Source organism: Euleptes europaea, chromosome 6, assembly GCF_029931775.1.
Source record: "Euleptes europaea isolate rEulEur1 chromosome 6, rEulEur1.hap1, whole genome shotgun sequence".
NCBI lineage: Eukaryota > Metazoa > Chordata > Lepidosauria > Squamata > Sphaerodactylidae > Euleptes > Euleptes europaea.
In genome coordinates this window covers 69,034,873-69,053,197 of record NC_079317.1, presented here as the reverse complement: position 1 = coordinate 69,053,197, position 18,325 = coordinate 69,034,873, and the positions used below count along the sequence as shown (strand labels likewise).

Sequence of the window (18,325 nt, the reverse complement as noted above, 5' to 3'; positions counted from 1 at the left end):
TAGCAGCTCCATGTGGCTGCTTTGAAGTTCAAAGACGGGTCGCTGGGCGAGAGGGAGTCCAGCTCTTTCCCGTCATGCCTCTTCTGAAGCTGTGATTAGAAAATGAGAAGCCCAGCAATGGCACCTCTATTTTTCCTCCCTCATCCCTTCCACCGTGATTAATTTGACCCCTAGGATTTTTTTGCATACTGGACTTCTGAAAAGGTTGAGTTATTTTGGGGTCTTTTAGAGCTGCCTGTTGAAACATAGCACTGTATGAGCAGCATCCCCTTTTGCTTTCCTCTAGCTTCCAGATTAATTTATCGGGGCATCGGGAGATGATCTCCAGAGACATCTTTTGCTCTGGAAGCATCTTCTTTGAGGAAGTTCTCTCTCCATAAGCAGGTGTCCCCATAAGCCAGAAAAGGAAGCCTTAGCTGGCGAGGTCCCATCCTAGTGCAGCTTGAGTCGATGTGTCAGCCGTCATTCCACCTGATGGTCACACCCTGGAAGTGATGTAAATGGAATGAAGTCGGCTGGCCAGAGTGGACTGCAAGTCCTGCAGAGGATCCAGACCTTGAACCTTACTGTTCCTGCCATAGATGAGCTGTTTGAAAGGCTCCTGCTCCAGCAGTGACACCATGCGCTTGAGGAAGAAGCCCTCGCAAAAGGAGGCCAGCTCAGGTGCATTGTGAATCTGTAAAGACACAAGGGGATGTGGACAAGAGATTTTTTACCAAGCTGTCAATTATCGCTTCTCGCTACTCTCGTTGATGGCTTCATTGTATGGGAAGGCTTAATACTGGTAGCAAATGGTTAAGATGTTTAATCTTCTGTATGAAGAATGCTTTCTGTTTCACTGTGCAGGGCCTTTCCTCAGGGGTATTTTGAAGAGGTTAAAAAGTCCCCCCCTTCTTTTTAATCCTTTTATGATCGCCTGCTGGTTGTTGAGCTAAAGTCAAGTAACTCTTAAAGGAAAAGAGCAGCTGGTCAATGAAACAGCCAAGATGATACCTGTTTTGTTATGTATGGGTGCAATCCATGTGGCACGCCATGGCTACATAATAAGTGCTACCAGATGGTACATGGTATTAGCAGTCAAAGAAATCCTGTGCATGCGGATGTGCCTTGGAAAAAAAGCAGTTAATGAAACATGCCAGAATTTTTTTTATAAGCTTTTTGTTTGCTGTTTTTGGATATATGGCTCCCAGTTCCTTTTTTCTCGTTGTCTATTAGATAACTGTCACTTTGGTATCATTGGGTGGAGATGAGAAAATTGCTGCTCCCACTGTGAGGTAACTAATAGTGGCAGAAAAATCTTTGAAGAGAAATACTGTTAAAGATAGTGACGTGGGAAGCAGTTTTTGATTTTCCCCTTTCACAGCACCCACAGGGACATTATGTACGACGTAGGAAGGGAAACTGACCAGCCTATTTCTCACTTCACAGAAGCAGAAGCTTACAGAGGGCAGGATCCAATCAACTGTAAACAGAATGAGTTCCCTGAATAGATACACCCCCCCACCCCGCTGCATGATCCTTGAAAACCTATTATTTGGGAACATGAGGGAAATAGCCCTTCTAGGATCACAGGAGTGGCTTCCAGTAATCTCTCCTGCTGCTGCTCTCGCCCACTGAATACCACTGTGTTCTCCAGTCCCCTGACAACTTTTCTGTGGGTGCATGAAACTGACTTGGAGAGGCAGGAGAAAGAAATCTGTTGAACTCATTCCATTCATGACTCTTTAGCTCCAACCAGCGTCTTTGACACATTAATCCTAATTGTGTCTGCAACCCCAGAATTTTATCTTGATCTGTAATGGAGTTGCCATCTTTATTCCTGACAGGATTGCTGGGACTAATATTGCTGGGACTAAAATATATATAAGATATGATGGTAGAGTGTGATTAGATTCCCTTATATGTAATTTAATCACAATAATTAAAGGGCAGGGTGTATCCTTGCAACCATCCGGTATTGTTGGATAAGTTGCAGTTATGCCTATGAACAAGAAACTAAGTGTGAGACCTAGTTCTCACAAACAGCATTGAAGTGGCTTACCACATTAGACAGCCAAATGGAGCCTTCATGTTCTGAGACAGTATGCCTCTAAATATTTAGATGCTGGAGACAAGTGACAGAGGAGAGTAGGCCACTGTTGGAAACCGATGCTGGAACTAAATGGACCTTTTGTCTGAGCCAGAAGGGCTCTTCTTAACCTCAAAAGTGTCTGAATGCTTCTGAACATAAATGGAAGACAATTTGGCCTTTACCTTGGCATATTTATAGATATTGACACAACTTTCTGTGCTGATGGTCTGGGCACAAAGTATTTCACAGTGTCTCTGGAGGCCATCCAATTGGAACAGGCTTGCAGCGGATAACAACTAAGGGAGTTGAGAGGAAAGCCATTAAAGAGAACAGTAAAGAGAACATATGAACATACATGAAACCGCCTTATACTAAATCAAACCATTGGTCCACCAAGGTCAATACTGTCTACCCAGACTGATTGTTTTAGCTAGAGGTCCCGGGGATTGAACCTAGGACCTTCTGCATGCCAAGCAGATGCTCCACCGTTGAGCTATGCCCCCTTCTCATAGGATGATAATGTGAGAGGCTCCAATTGGACAGACCAATAAGCTGCACGCACCTATCTGCCATATTGCTCATTCCAAGGGGCCTTTGGCTTCAGTCCTTAATCCTTATTCCCAATGGTAAACAAATTGTGTTAAGTACATGTAAACTGCATTTGCTAACATCCAACCCATTCCAACTCTGCTTACCCATTTTCTACTTTAGATTATAAATTTCTTGGTGGACAGGAGCAGTCTATTATCGGTTAAACTCTTTGAAACTGATGGTACTTTATGAATAACAGCGAACAGCGAAGCACCCTCAAGCAAAAACAGGATAAGGCTGCTTGTAACGACTTGGTGCTTGCGCAGGAGACTACCAGTGTGGTGTAGTGGTTAAGAGCGGTGGTTTGGAGCGGTGGACTCTGATCTGGAGAACCAGGCTTGATTCCCCACTCCTCCACATGAGCGGTGGAGGCTAATCTTGTGAACTGGATTTGTTTCCCCATTCCTACACATGAAGCCAGCTTGGTGACCTTGGGCAAGTCACTCTCTCTCAGCCCCACCTACCTCAAAGGGTATCTGTTGTGGGGAGGGGAAGGGAAGGTGATTGTAAGCCGGTTTGAGTCTTCCTTAAGTGGTAGAGAAAGTAGGCATATAAAAACCAACTCTTCTTTTTCTTCTACCTTTACCTTTTCAGACCCAAACTACACAGAGATCTATGATATGTGATTTAGCCACAAAAACAGTCATGGGTTTGGGGAAATGTGACATTTCCATGATCAAAGATCCATTCCCACAGTTACTTTAAGTCCTGGAAGGGGAGGGGTCAAGTACAAAACAGATACCTTCTTTATCTGCCAAGGCTTAAAGCATTGGGAGTGGGTGGGCATTTCTGATCAGAAGACTAGCTCGGGGAGGAGTTAGCTCTGACCTTTCCCTCCAAAATTTTAGTGCTCCGATTATTAACACTGAGATATAAAGTGCATGGTGTAGTTATTGCATAAAGCAGGCATATTATGCACTATTTAATTTGGGAACATATTAAATAGGTATGCTACAAATCATTTGTCAAAGAGTAGACCAGTGTGGTCATGAAGCACCCATTGCATAATCAGGTACGTCATCAACATTATCCTGAAGAAGTGTCATAAATCAAAGGCAGAAAATATGCTCACCTCTAAGATATCAGTGGTAGGAATTTCCAAAGATTCTGTTCCCCCGTAATATAAATACTGCATCAGCAGCTGAAATAGGCATAATGCCAAAGCAGTGAGAAATCTGAACACACAGGTTTACTTTGGGAAACATGCAAACTCCCATTTTGTGTCACTCAGCAGCTCGGCTCCTACTAGGCATTCCCATGATTTAAATTTAAGAAAGTTAAATATTCTGTGCTAATCTATATGTAAACTCTTTACTATCCAAACTCAGATGATGGACAGGTCTAGCCAGTTAAGTCTGGATGCAAACACAGCAATTGCAGCCCAGTTCAACACTGAAATGTAGCATCACACTTTCCCAAACTGCAAATAGGAAGGCAACTGTAACTCCAATAGTCTAAGTGCAAACATATTTGACTGACAACTGAACAAAGAGATAGGAATTAAAAGGATCCTTTTGCATCAGTTTTACAGATGGCCACTTTTAGACTTCAGGCTTTTAGCCTCAACAGATCTAGAAAAAGGGGAAGAGCGCCTTCTGCCTACAGGATTTCAATGACCCTTGCTTTTATTTACATGCCCAAACCAACTCTTTAAAAAAAGGTAAAGGTCCCCTGTGCAAGCACCGGGTCATTCCTGACCCATGGGGTGACGTCACATCCCGACGTTTCCAAGGCAGACTTTGTTTGCGGGGTGGTTTGCCAGTGCCTTCCCTAGTCATCTTCCCTTTACCCCCAGCAAGCTGGGTACTCATTTCACCGACCTCGGAAGGAGGGAAGACTGAGTCAACCTTGAGCTGGCTACCTGAAACCGACTTCCATCGGGATCAAACTCAGGTCATGAGCAGAGCTTTTGACTGCAGTACTGCAGCTTACCACTCTGTGCCACCATACAGCCCCAGACAAAACTTCCTCTGCCTTCACTCAGAAGAACATATACAGTATGCTCAATTAGAATGGGTATGATTCTTAACAACTCTGCTCCCTTTTAATCAAGAATAAACTGCATATAGGGCATGTAGATTTGTAGACATTAAGAAAAGTGAAGCCCTTTTCAAGACAACCATATAAGCTTTCTTTCAATCAAGTGTGTTAATTTCAAACAAACTGAAAACTGCTACACATCAAACACTTTTTGGCATGTTTGAATCAGGTCCCATTATAGCTTCAGACAATGGAAAGAATGACAGTGTGTTAGACATACCTTGAAGATATTGTATTTCATATCACTAATTTCCACAGTCTTACTTCCTTGGCTGTCTTGCTCTGTTTTATTGGCCATCAATATCTTAAATCTGTAAAAAAAAACCAGAAGATTTCCACAGGGAGTCTTTACAATTACATTTGCTTAGATTATTTTTCAACTCTTAAAGGAAAAATGAATCCTTCTATTCTATGGTTCTTATTGCTACCCCTTTTCTAACAGAATCGCTATGCTTTTAACGGCAGCATGTCAGGCAGAAATTAAACAGGTGCAGTCTACCATTGTGGAAATACAGTGAGGGGAAGAGTTCTACTCAGAGATGCTGGGACCCACCATACAGCCCCAGACAAATCTTCCTCTGCCTTCACTCAGAAGAACATATACGGTATGCTCGATTAGAATGGGTATGCTTCTAGTATGAACTGGGTCTGAGAAGCATCTAGCGCTATCAAATGTAGAAATGATTTCCCTGATATCCTGAACCCTAAATCCTGGCCCTACAATCAAAGTTCACCCTCAAACTCATGTTAGAATCTTCTATGTCAATTTGTTTATATTGATCCACATAGGTAGTTTACAACATTGAAACCATAAAACTAATACTATAAAGAAAACACTAAAAAGCTCCTAAAAGCCCAAAACTGAAGCCTAACCAAAAAGAGCAATGTCATAATTCAAATTCAGACCCAGCCATCAATGTTGGTCTGTCAATCCCAAAAGTTGTATGAAAGCTGTTTCAGCCTGTCCTGTAAAACCAAGAAGGGATTGAACCACATGCTATTGGCCTTCCTAGGGAAGATTTCCTTGAGGTTTCAGTCCCTTCAAAACAACATAAATAAATACATTCAAAATATTAATTATTTTAATGTATTATTATCAAATTATTATCAAAATATCAAAGTTTTTATCAAAATTGCATCTCCCCCCCATTTTTGTATAATGTCAACAGCTTACACTGTTCATAGTCCCCATTTGCTAGGCAATGTACTGACTTACAGAAAAACAAACAGGAGGTCTTAACAAGTCAAAAGTACTTTTAAAGGGGTATTTTATCTCTATTCAAAGAAAGGACTATCTGCAATTGTGAGAAACCAAAATGGTAATTGTTTCTATGAGAGGCTGACTCATTGGGTTGAATCCCTGTTAACATTTCTGCAGGTGCAAGGATTTCTATCTATGGAGCACATTTTCTCCACCTCCCTGTCACTGATTTGCCTTTCAAGGACACAGCAAGGGTGCCACGTGACACTTCCAGAGTAAGAGTCTCACCTGTTTGAAGCAGTAACCAAGAGAACTTTGTGTGCATAAAACAGTTTCCCTTCCACTAGAAAAGTTACATCGGACATATCTTTGTTATTTAAAAAGTGAGGATCTGGAATGGGGAAGAAATGAAAATGAGTGTTAATAACAAAACAAAAACAGCAAGTTCAATGCCTGTTAGGGTTGCCAGGTCTCTCTTCACCACCGGCGGGAGGTTTTTGGGGTGGAGCCTGAGGAGGGTGGGGTTTGGGGAGGGGGGGGACTTCAATGCCATAGAGTCCAATTGCCAAAGCAGCCATTTTCTCTAGGTAAACAGATCTCTATTCGGCTGGAGTTTAGTTGTAATAGCAGGAGATCCCCAGCTACTACCTGGAGGTTGGCAACCCTAATGCCTGTGTTGATTAATGTTTTAGCATCTTACCTAGCCGGGCTGGTAGGGTCTTTCTGATTTCAGGAATGCTGGGGATGGGGCTGCTTCCATAGCAGTGAGCAAAAATGGTGGCAAGCTGCAGGTTGACAGACTCATTCTGAAAAGAAGGATGAACGGAGACATGATTATCATAATGGCCAAGATCTAGGAGGCCAAAACTACTAGTTCCTTAACAATTCATACAGGGAATGGATGACAGGAAGCTAAAATTCAGCGTTCTGCTGAACCTATCCGCAAATCCTCAGTAGTAAAAACTAAAACCTCTTTCTGCTAAGAAAAGCAGCTTCAAATACCCCAGCCCCTTCTGTACACAGAAGCAGCTTCCAAGAGCATAGCTAATGCACAGAAAATTTCCTCAGAATCTGGATCCGACTGAACTGGCTGGACATTTGTTGTTTTGAAATGTCTATGGGAACATGAACTTGTCCAAGAGTGGTTATTGTTGACAGCAGGTAGTTTTGCACGTCTAGAGCTGGACTGGAGCCAGGGTCTCAGTCAAGCAAAGCTACTAGTTAGTTCTGTAAAATATAATGCGGGCATTTCGCTTTTTGGAAACTGATGGCACCATAGTCACAAACCTGTGCTGACAGGTTAAAGCAATCCTTCCCCCTTCCCCTCCCTTTCTCTCAGAAGCAAACTCCCTCAACTCCAAGTGTCAAATTACTGCAGATGATCTCAATTTCCATTAGAATGAGGGTGTGCTAGGAAGGAGGTGTCCTTAAGCGCTTTCCCTTCTGATGTCTGTCAATGTTGTATTAAACCGGCTCAAAAATAAGCCCAACAACAACACAACGATGGTGATCCCTGCATCCATAATTAATTGGCATCTTCATACAGCTTTACACTAATTCCTAGTGAGCATATGTAGAGCTTTGGGGGGGGGGGAAATGGCATGGATATCTGGATAGAGTTGTAAAATAGATTACTTTGCTGGTCCTGAGGATATCGAACATGAGCTGCAGCCCATCAGTGACCAGCTCCTCATTGTAGTCTTCTTCCTTAATGGTGACAAATTCACGCAGGAGGTTCTGCACCAACGAGTAACGAGACTGATAAAAAGTCGTCCGCAGTGACTCAATCCACACGTGGAGCTTCCATGGGATTCCTGGAGCCATTGAAAGAAAAAGGGAAAAGGCTGCTTAATTGTCTTGTGGGTGAAGAACAGCAAAAATAAAAGGAGTTACAAACTTTCTGCATCAAGCCAATTTGCAACAGCTGTATTCTTTGGATGTTTTTGTTCCCTTTATGCTTATTTAAACTGTATTTTTTGTAAATCACTGGAGTCCCCACTGAGGACAAAAAAAAAAGGTAAAGGTCCCCTGTGCAAGCACCGGGTCATTCCTGACCCATGGGGTGACGTCACATCCCAACGTTTCCAAGGCAGACTTTGTTTACGGGGTGGTTTGCCAGTGCCTTCCCCAGTCATCTTCCCTTTACCCCCAGCAAGCTGGGTACTCATTTCACCGACCTTGGAAGGATGGAAGGCTGAGTCAACCTTGAGCCGGCTACCTGAAACCGACTTCTGTTGGGATCGAACTCAGGTCGTGAGCAGAGCTTTTGACTGCAGTACTGCAGCTTACCACTCTGCGCCACGGGGCTCCTAAAAGGACAAAAGCATGGTAATAAATAGATTGTGATGGGGAGAGGCATCCCATGTTTGCCCACAACCCCTGATAATCAGGGGAATATTGCCTCTGAATTGGTATCTCTGTTTTTATTGATCAGTGTAAGATGGATTCACAGAGCTGGAAGGGTGTCATGTCTTGTTTATACATTTAGCGTTGTGGGATGGTTGCCACTTCCATAGTTTTCTCATACTGTCCTGGTGATAACTATGACTACACCACATAGTGGCATAGTGGTTAAGTGGTTTACTGCCAAAGGCTTATGAAATCAGTGAAGTTCAGTTAATCTGTCTAATGGGTTGGTTAAAAAGTAATCATGGCACAGCTCCAGTATGCATTCGTTACCTGCATGTACATGTGTACACCTGTTTGTAAGAAACAGCCAATGTGTGTTCACTGGGGACAAGTCCCTGGATAAATGTGCAATTTTAATCATACATTCAGCTGTACATGCCTTGAACGTAAAATGAGAATTACTTAATGCACATATAAAGAAAAATCAAGTGTGCAGTGTACATAGATTGCACGTGTGTTCACTGTAACTTGTGAATAGAGATACTATCTTAACATGAACCATATCCAGGGGCACAACAAAGTCTTACAAAATTAACAGGGTGAAACTGACCTTAGCAGCACAGAAGTGAAACCTAAGCTATTCATTTATGATCTGGTACCATTACAGTGCAATCCTAAACAGAATTAAACCCAACAAAGACCACTGACTTCAGTTAATTTAGAAGGCTGTAACTCTGTTTAGTATTGCAATGTCAAGCTGTAACTCTGTTTAGTATTGCAATGTCAAGCACTTAGCATGCCAGGTTATGGTGGTGGGATACCTGGCTGAAAAATGTAGGAGCATTCAAACACTGCATATAAACTGGTTTATTTCTAATGAAAACATGCTAGGTTTGTCCTTGGATTTGCGTGCCCTAGCCCCCTCCCTCATAAACAGAACCAAGACTGAACGTTTCCTGGTTTTAAAGATACCACAGTTGGTTGTCATATCTGGACTGGAGCAATTTGAAACACAGCAGGTTTTTTCTTATCTACAAATTAGGATTCTGGACGAGGGATCTCATATCTTTGCATAAAAGGAGAGGCAATGGAACACAAGCCAAGGATAAACCCGGCCTGCCAGAATTCATTTTTAGCATGTGAATACAGTATTTTCTGATGGGCCTAGCTGATTCGCCTTCTGTCTTTTCTAATGGCTCAGTGACAACTAATTGACTGTTTTAGGAGTATCTCTAGGGTTGCCAGCTCTAGGTTGGGAAATATCTGAAGAGAAGAAGAATTTTTTTATATGCTGACTTTCTCTACCACTTAAGGAAGAGTCAAACCAGCTTACAATCACCTTCCCTTCCCCTCCCCACAATAGACACCCTGTGAGGTAGGTGGGGCTGAGAGAGTGTGACTAGCCCAAGGTCACCCAGCTGGCTTCATGTGAAGGAATGGGGGAAACAAATCTAGTTCATCTGATTAGCCTCCACCGCTCATGTGGAGGAGTGGGGAATCGAACCCGGTTCTCCAGATCAGACTCCACCACTCCAAACCACCGCCCTTAACCACTACAACAAGCTGGCTCTCATACCAATCTGGAGATTTGGGGGGTTGAGCCTGGGGAAAGGAGGGACCTCAGCAGAGTATAATGTCATAGAGTCCATCCTCCAAAGCAGCCATTTTCTCTAGGAGAACTGATCTTGGTCACCTGGAGATCAACTGTAATAGCAGAAGATCTCCAGGTCCTACCAGGCAATTGGCAACCCTAAGTATTTCCTACATCACAATTTGAGAAAAGGGTTCCTGAAAGTCACTCCCCTGTCTGACCAAGTGTAGTCAGGATGGCCCCTACACAAGACCCCAGTGTTTTTTTTCTGCTAATGTACATGTCTGTGATATTCTAAATGTACTATGTGTCTCCAAAGGATGTTTATAGACCAAGGAGTGACTTGTGGGAGTCTCCCATGTCTTGAGATTGTAAACTAGGAAGCCAAATTTATTGTTCAGTAAAGATTCCCTCTTACCAAGTGCCCTGAGTTCCATCGTGATATCAACATAGCCATGCTCGGCACTGTAATACATGGCTTCCTGCAAAGCCTTCATCCTAGTTTTACACAGCTTAACTTGGCCCTCATTGGAGCTTCCCTGGCTGGAAGTATCACTTTCCACACCCTCTGCTAAAATCTCTTCCAGTGAGAGAACATCTCCCTTTGACTGCAGAGGCTGGGTCAGGAGCTTGCGTAGGACATTTCTGTAAAAGAAAAGCAATTATGCATTAAGAGGTGAAATAAATGCTGAAATGTTCACCTATTATGCATGAATAGGTGAAATGTTGCCAGAAAGTGTGAATAAAGCATATTCCAGGATATCCTCATAGTCTGAGTTAGTAAGTCTCTAGCACAGGCATCCCCAACCTTTTTGAGCCTGTAGGCACCTTTGGAATTGAGACTCAGGGCGGTGGGCGTAAACACAAAATGGCTGCTGCAGGAGGCGGAGCTGATCACAAAATGTCAGAGAGTGAGGTTATGTATAACTCTAGTCGCAAGTCTTAAACTCTCCCCCCTTGGGGACCCTATTTGGGTGGAAAGGTGGCACAGAAATGTTTTAAATAAATAAACAAACATTTCAGGATAAGCACTGTTTAACAGAATGCCGTTTTAATCTGCAAAGCCCATTGAATCTCCAGCGGCCAATCAGAAGTCAAAACCCCACCTCGCCCTGCCCACTTTCTCAAAACAATTAGTGCGCTCCAGGAAAGAGTCTGATGGATGTCATGGGCCCCATGTTGGGAATCTCTGCCCTAGTGCCTCACAACTATTTTTTTTAAAAAACCACCACCACCAAGGAGTCTTTCTATGTCAGCCAGATAAATCATGAGTAAAACCAGAGTTCAACATCAAATACTTTTGAGTATCTGCAGGTGTGTTTTAGCACTGTTTGCTAGCACCATAGGAATCCTGGTCCTACCGGTTCATCCAATCCATCACTGGCCCCACGAGATAGGGAGCAACAGGCAGAAAGGTTAACCAGATGAGTGAGTTGTCCCACTACAGTGCAGATCTCAAGGGATCGACTAGCCCTATACCTCCAAGATGTGTCTATATGCAAGCGAAGGGCTACAATTTGTGTGTGTGACAGAATGATAATAAATAAATAAGTCCTCCTTATTTAGGATTGACTGCACTTTATCTCTGTAACAGCTCTTTTGGGTTGAGAGATCTTGACTGGTCCAAGGAAACAGATGGACAAATATCATAACCTACGTCTTCCTGGTTCAAAGCCACAAATTTATCAACAGCACCACAACAGCTTCCACACAGTCATGCCAACCTTTATTGATCATGAAATTATTGATAATTGGCGCTCTCTAGTTGGCACCCAGACTGGGGATTTAAATTTGCTGTGGGAATAGATGGCACAAACTGAACTCTACCTAAGCCCTTCCTGGTATATCTTTCACAAATGGCTAGTTGCTCCCTGTGAAATAATGAACCCACCAAATACTTCAGTATTAAAAAAATAACAGAAGATGGCATCACGGAAGTATTAAAAGGCAGAAATCAATTATGACAGCATCTATCTCATTCAGTTCCAGTATTTCATAATGCCTCAGGGCTCAACAAGATGAGAGATCTGTCCTCAGATCTGAGATCCTTTTTTTTTAAAGACACTACAAAAGGCAGGGTGGGAAAAAGGGGTTATAATCACAGCCAGGATGCTAGAACAGTGCATGTGGAGATACCTGTATTTCCTGAATAGAAATTGTCCCTTCAGCAGCTATTTGACCCAGTAGAGAAAAAGACAGGAAACCTGTCTTTTTCTGTACTGGGAAACCTGTGTTTTTCCCCTGAGGGCTAATAGCAAACATTTTTTCAATGAAAAATGAAAATAAAAATGTAAATGCCTTTATTTTTTGTGATAGCTATAAAACCTCCCACCTTAAATTGCAACTCGTTCCACCATCAAAAGGGCGGCTCTGTCCACGTTCGACTCCACAAAGTTTTCTGACATAGTGTTTTGAAGGGGAGGCCTCTCACTTTTTCTGTCACTTCCCTATCCTAACTATGTTAGATAGTGAGTCTGCGCGAGCAAGTTTTGCATTCTTTTTAACTTACACACAGTAATTTGAAGCAAATAACAGACATCATTATTCTTATAGTCATGACTGCTGGCAGGGGTGTGCTACTCAGTAACAAAAACTCAAGTCGCTGGACCACAGCTACAAACGAACAGAGAATGCTTATGTCATTAGAGCCGTGACTGGAAGTTACTTGGACAATATCACAGTTGCATCTTGTACTGCATTCCCAGAAGGGATGCGTTCAAAAGGCCAGCTGCAAGCGTTTCAAAAGAGGTTTCAAGGCAGTTAGAGGCTACTGAAGCAGGAGAGGCAAAAGCAAGAACCAGAAGACTGTTAGAGCCTTCTTTCTTCTTGTCTTCCTTTTTAAAGTCTACATTTAAATAACAAAGATATGTCCGATGTAACTTTTCTAGTGGAAGGGTTTTTTTCTGCAGAAGGGTTTTTTTTTAAAATCTAACTCAGGGGTGTCAAACGTAAGGCCTGCGGGCCGGATCCGGCCCCTTGAGAGCCCTTATCCGGCCCGCGAGCCTGCCAAGGCAGCTACCCCTCCACTCTTGATCTGGGCTGGCGAGGAATGGGTTGGCCTGACCAAGTAGCATTTATGTCATATCCGGTCCTCATAACAATTGAGTTCGACACCCCTGTCTAACTTCTGAAAGTCTAGATTTCCCCCCCCCCTTCATTAGGAGACAGGAAAGGCTCTCCGGGGTGACCAGAGGTGAGGCACCTGTCAGTGAATTGAAGGAAGAGGTTTACCTATGTCCATGTGCAGCAGCATGGCTAAAGCAGTTCATGTCTTCATGAAGAGACGAGGATATCCCATTCGCTTCCAGCATACTTAGGAGCGGATCTGCTCCCCTGACCAACAACAAGCTGACCAGCTCATAGTTGCCTAGGAAAATAATTAGAAGAAAAACAGCAATGATGCTTCTTACATCAGAGATGTAATAGAGCAACTGGCCATTCATTTATTTAGCCACATTCATTTATAACGATTGTGTTCCTTCTGAAGCGCAATATGTTGTTTTAAAGTGGTATGCAGGCTTGCCAAGTTCTTTTCACTGGGATGACAGGTTTCGGTATCCATAAAGCAGCCTGTTAGGAAGGAATGTGGGTGGGCCCAGGAGGGTTTGGTGAACTCATCGCCACCGGCACAGAGAAGGATCAGCTTAAGAGCCCAGGTTTCTTCTGCCAAGCAGGTGTGCCTGCCTGCACTTGCTTTTGCTGCTGTTTTGTTGTTGTTACAAATGCCTTCCCCTCAGCATCTGACCACCTCCCAGAATCATCTGGGGCCTGAACTAATCAGTAGGACCACCTCAGAGCCAGAAGAAGAGGAAGAGGAGGAGTTGGTTTTTTTATATGCCGGCTTTCTCTACCACTTAAGGAAGAATCAAACCAGCTCACAATCACCCTCCCTTCCCCTGCCCACAACAAACACTCTGTGAGGTAGGTGGGACCGAGAGAGCTCTAAGAGCTGTGACTGGCCCAAGGTCACCCAGCTGGCTTCATGTGTAGGAGTGGGGAAACAAATCCAGTTCACCAGATTAGCATCCGCTGCTCATGTGGACGAGTGGGGAATCAAACCTGGTTCTCCAGATCAGAGTCCACCACTCCAAACCACTGCTCTTAGCCACTACACCAAACTGGCTTAGAAAAAGGGAATCTGGTTAAGGGGCATCTGGTTCATGGCTGTTGAACACTGGGGGTGGAGGAAGAGCATAGCAGCGGCTTGTGTGGAGGTTTGCTGGGAGGACTATTACTACAGTTAATGAGCGGCACTGAAGGGGGAAAGAGATGTGGTGCCTCTACTAGATGGCAGCAGGCAAAAGCAACAGAGGTTCTGGGATGGCCACGGCAGCATTTTGCAAGCACATGGCTGCTGAAAGGATAGTAGTACCAGGCATGTGTGCAAAGGACTACATCACTTGTCAGCACTGGGCGTCATGTGCCCATATAGTGCTACACAAGCAGCCCTGGCGTCTCCATCATCACCCTCCAGAACTAAATCACTCTTCACCAGCAAACCACACCAGCTACCCCTTTTGCCTCACTTTGTGATCACTGCTGCACGTTATGACCTTCACCCCTCTTCCCAGCACTTCTTCCCAATCTATCCAGCCTGCCCCGATCTCTTTCCCGCCTTGTCATGCTTTTGGTGCTCATGCCCATTGTTATGGCACCCTTCCTCTTCAGCCCTCATCCACATTTGCTGCTTGATCCCCTCCTTGTCCTGCTTCTTCAGCTCTCTCTGATGTTGTATCTTCCTCATTCAGAAAAAAGTCCTCTCACTTGATCCTTTATGCTTTCTCCTCTCTGAAACCTGGCTTCTCCTCCTCTGGCCCTGCCAGAGTATTGCTGTCTTCTGTTTTTAGGTCTCTCTTTCTGCCATCCACCTTACCCTAAACAGCATGTTGGTGATGCTGATATTCTGCTTTTTGAATTGTGCACGTTCCAGTTCCTGCCCGCACCTCCACCCCACAGCTTCTCAATCTTTAAAGTTCATTCCTTTAAAGTTCGATCTTTAAAGTTAATTGACTCCCCCTGTACATCTCTGTACTGCTGTCATATATGACCCCCACCTCTGAACTCACTCTTAACTATTATTTCAGACTTTGATGAATGGATCACTTCTTCTTCTCTGACAACAACCCCACCTTAGAGATGTCACATTCAGGTTGATAGGCCCAACTGGCTCCCATGTCCTTTTTTATAATGCATACTTTGATGTGTGCCTTAGCCCACACTGCCTTGGGCATTTTCAATTTTGTCTTTGCCAAGATCTGCTCGGCCTCTGAACGCTTTGCTGTGGAACATTCCTGAGTTTCACCATCATCTTATTTCCTCCAGCAATGCACACAGTCCGCATGCCCCAGATTCTGTCTCTTGTTCCTTCAGCGACCTCCAGACTATTGATTTAATGGTTTTCCTGGAAGCGTTGTCCATGTCCCCTCCTTACTCTTCTGACACTGCTGCCTACTCTACAGCTTCTGACTTCAACCACCCCCGCACTTATAATTTGATGTTTTCTCCCAATGTACCCGTTGCCTTTCTCATCTCCAGCTATGGCTCACTCATGCCGTTTGATATCTCAATTCATACTCTTTACTCTTTTGCAGCAAAATGCCTCTCAAGGAGAATGAACAACTTGATGACTTTGTCCATTTTACCTGCAACTTATCTTTCTTGCCTGCCATTGTACCTGGCGATGCAACCACCTTTTTGCACACCAACAGTAGGAATCCTCAGTGCCTCTTCTCTCCATAGGATGCCCTCCTAAGGCCTGTCCCTCCACTTCTCCCTCTGCACTGAAGAATTTGCCTTTCTTCAGTGATGAAACTGAAATTCTCTTCCCCACCATTTCCCTTCTCTCCCAGCTTTCCCAGTTCATGTACTTTCCTTAGTCCTCCATTTTGTTTGCTGAGCTGACTATCATGTTGTTCTTGTCAAACTCATTCACCTATTTACCTATTCCTTAAACCTAGCCTTTCAGAACTTCTGATTGCAATAACCCTTTTTATCTCTCCTCTTCACCACATAATCAGTGTACCACTCCTGTTTGGATTCATCCCTATTGTATTCAAATATTCGATCTCTACTATTATAAAAAAACACCAAACTATATCTCTTGATCTACCTCTGTCTCCAACAACTACCAAATTTCTCTTTTGCCATTTGCCTTCCAATTCAGAGTATGCAGTCTACCACCAGTTTCAAGTTTCTTTCCTCCAACTTCTCTCTTGATCCTCAACTATTTGGCTCTTTTCCTCTGTACTCCATTGAAACCGATGATTTCCTCATCGTCAAATCCAAAATATGTCACCCTCCTTGATTCCTTTGCTGTCTTTGATACAGTTGAACATTCACTGTCGCTATGACTTTGCCCTCAATTGATTCGTCACTCAAATGTTCCACAAGGGAAGTGTGGTATAGTGGTTAAGAGCAGTGGACTCTAATCTGGAGAACAGGATTTGATTCCCCACTCCACATGAGCGGCGGATTCTAATCTGGTGAACTGGGTTGGTTTCCCCACTCCTACACATGAAGCTAGTTGGGTGACCTTGGGCTAGTCACAGTTCTCTTAAAGCTCTCTCAGCCTCACCTACCTCACAAGGTGTCTGTTGTGGGGAGAGGAAGGGAAGGAGATCATAAGCCAGTTTGATTCTCCTTAAAAGGTAGAGAAAATCAGCAGATAAAAACCAACTCTTCTTCTGGTTCCCTTCTCTTGGAGTTTCCTAGAGATTGGTCCTTGGCCCCCTATTATCCCTTTCCTACATCATGTCTTGGGGTGGCTTCCTGAAATCCCACAGTTTTCAGTGCTACCTGAATGCTGATAAATGTTGATGAAACCCAGCTCTATCCCTCTATCTCTATAGCATCCATCTAATCCATTATATCCCTTTCGATGTTTCCCTGCCATCTCAAACTCAGTATTCAATTGATCTCCTCACCTTCTCTTCAAAACCGTCCTCTTCTGATATACTCCCATATCCGTTGACTAGCCAAGTTGTACAACAGACATGCTACATCTTTGTCTCTTCTCTCTTCTTTACCACTTATATTGAGTTTTGCCAGCTCATGCCACTTCTTCCTTTTACTAAACTGAAAAAAAAACTCTCTCAAACTGTCCTCTTTGGTCCTCAGAGAAAATGTTAGTCCATACTCTCTGCACCGCCTACCTTGATTTTTGCATCCTCCCTGCTCTTTGGCCCGCCATTGTTGCACCTCTGCTCCCTCATTTCTATCCAGAATTCTGCTAACAAATCATTCACTTGTCACGCTGCTCGGACCATGCGACAGTCTCCTTCAATCCCTGCCATGGCTTCCTGTGGAAACTTCTCACTCTTGTCTTTCTGAACCCTCTACGGCCTTGCCCTCCCTAATACTCTGCTCTCATGTTCTGATATATATTTCCCCCCTTCATACCATGTGCATTCCTCCAGTTCTATCACTCTCAGGTCTCCAAAGATCTCCTGCTTCCTCACAGATTCTGCCCCTTCTCCCTCATGCAGGAATGCTTCTCACAACACCTGTGTGCTGACATAAGTCTCTCCTTTTTCAAATCCCACTCAAAACCCATCTTTTCCATGGAGCCACTGGCACAATAACTTAGTCCCTATCCCTCTCCAGACTTGGAACAAACACATATTTTCCCTGTGTTCTCTGTCTTGGTCAATCTCCTCTTTCTTTCTGGTGTTTCCTGTATTATATTTTCAGTTGTAAAGTTCTTCGAGTCAGGGCTCCATATTCTTGTACTCTATAAAGTACCACTCAGCCCTGGTTAGTATTTGGATGGGAGACCACCAAGGAATACCAGGGTTGCTGTGCAGAGGAAGGCACTGGCAAACCACCTCTGTTAGTCTCTTGCCATGAAAACCCCACAAAAGGGGTCGCCATAAATCGGCTGCAACTTGATGGCACTTTACACACACATAAAGTACCACAGACATTCTTGGCACTATGTAAGCAAGAACATAAATAAGGAACATGGCTCTGCCTCAAACATGTCCTTTTTGCCTTTTCTGCCCAATGTGGAGAAAGAGAGATATTTAGCAGGTTGTAAAGGCTGAGTGAGAAGGCACACATAGAGTATGACACAGGGACTGTATGAGCCCCCCACTGCATGTACAAAGCAACATATGCTGTATAATATATATACTTTTTTATGCCGATACACCTGATTTCCATTACCTTTCCTTTAAGTACAGGAGAAAAGAATCACGGAAATCAGGCATTTGGGCATACATCTGTGGCATACATTACCGTAAATATGCAGGGTAAGTTGCGCACATGCAGTGCATCTTTGTTTTTTCCTCTTCTTGAAGGTACTTAAGCCTGGGCATGGAGAGAGGTGTGAATCAAAGGGCAAGAGCCAAAGGGCCCATGGCCCATGGATCACAGCTTGCGGCCTACAATAGCCAGACCACTGTATTAGGGTCCACCCAGGATGCATTTGTTTTCTTTGTTTGTCTTGTTTATTTAAATTACATAGTTTAAATTGATTGTTTTG

At 43.7% G+C, this 18,325-nt stretch overlaps 1 protein-coding gene across 1 annotated transcript in view; it reads right to left on the bottom strand.

The window, feature by feature from the left end:
• Window positions 1–285: 285 nt before the first annotated feature.
• Window positions 286–18,325, bottom strand: part of ABTB2 (ankyrin repeat and BTB domain containing 2) — a 192,902-nt gene continuing 174,862 nt past the window's right edge. Inside the window, exons 9-17 of the mRNA XM_056850999.1 lie at window positions 13,075–13,210; window positions 10,262–10,488; window positions 7,539–7,717; window positions 6,604–6,709; window positions 6,192–6,294; window positions 4,923–5,013; window positions 3,735–3,803; window positions 2,254–2,367; window positions 286–676 (exon numbers count right to left, since the gene is read on the bottom strand). Of these exons, the coding sequence (XP_056706977.1) occupies window positions 479–676; window positions 2,254–2,367; window positions 3,735–3,803; window positions 4,923–5,013; window positions 6,192–6,294; window positions 6,604–6,709; window positions 7,539–7,717; window positions 10,262–10,488; window positions 13,075–13,210 (1,223 nt within the window). The 3' untranslated portion in view covers window positions 286–478. The remainder of the gene's footprint in view (window positions 677–2,253; window positions 2,368–3,734; window positions 3,804–4,922; window positions 5,014–6,191; window positions 6,295–6,603; window positions 6,710–7,538; window positions 7,718–10,261; window positions 10,489–13,074; window positions 13,211–18,325) is intronic.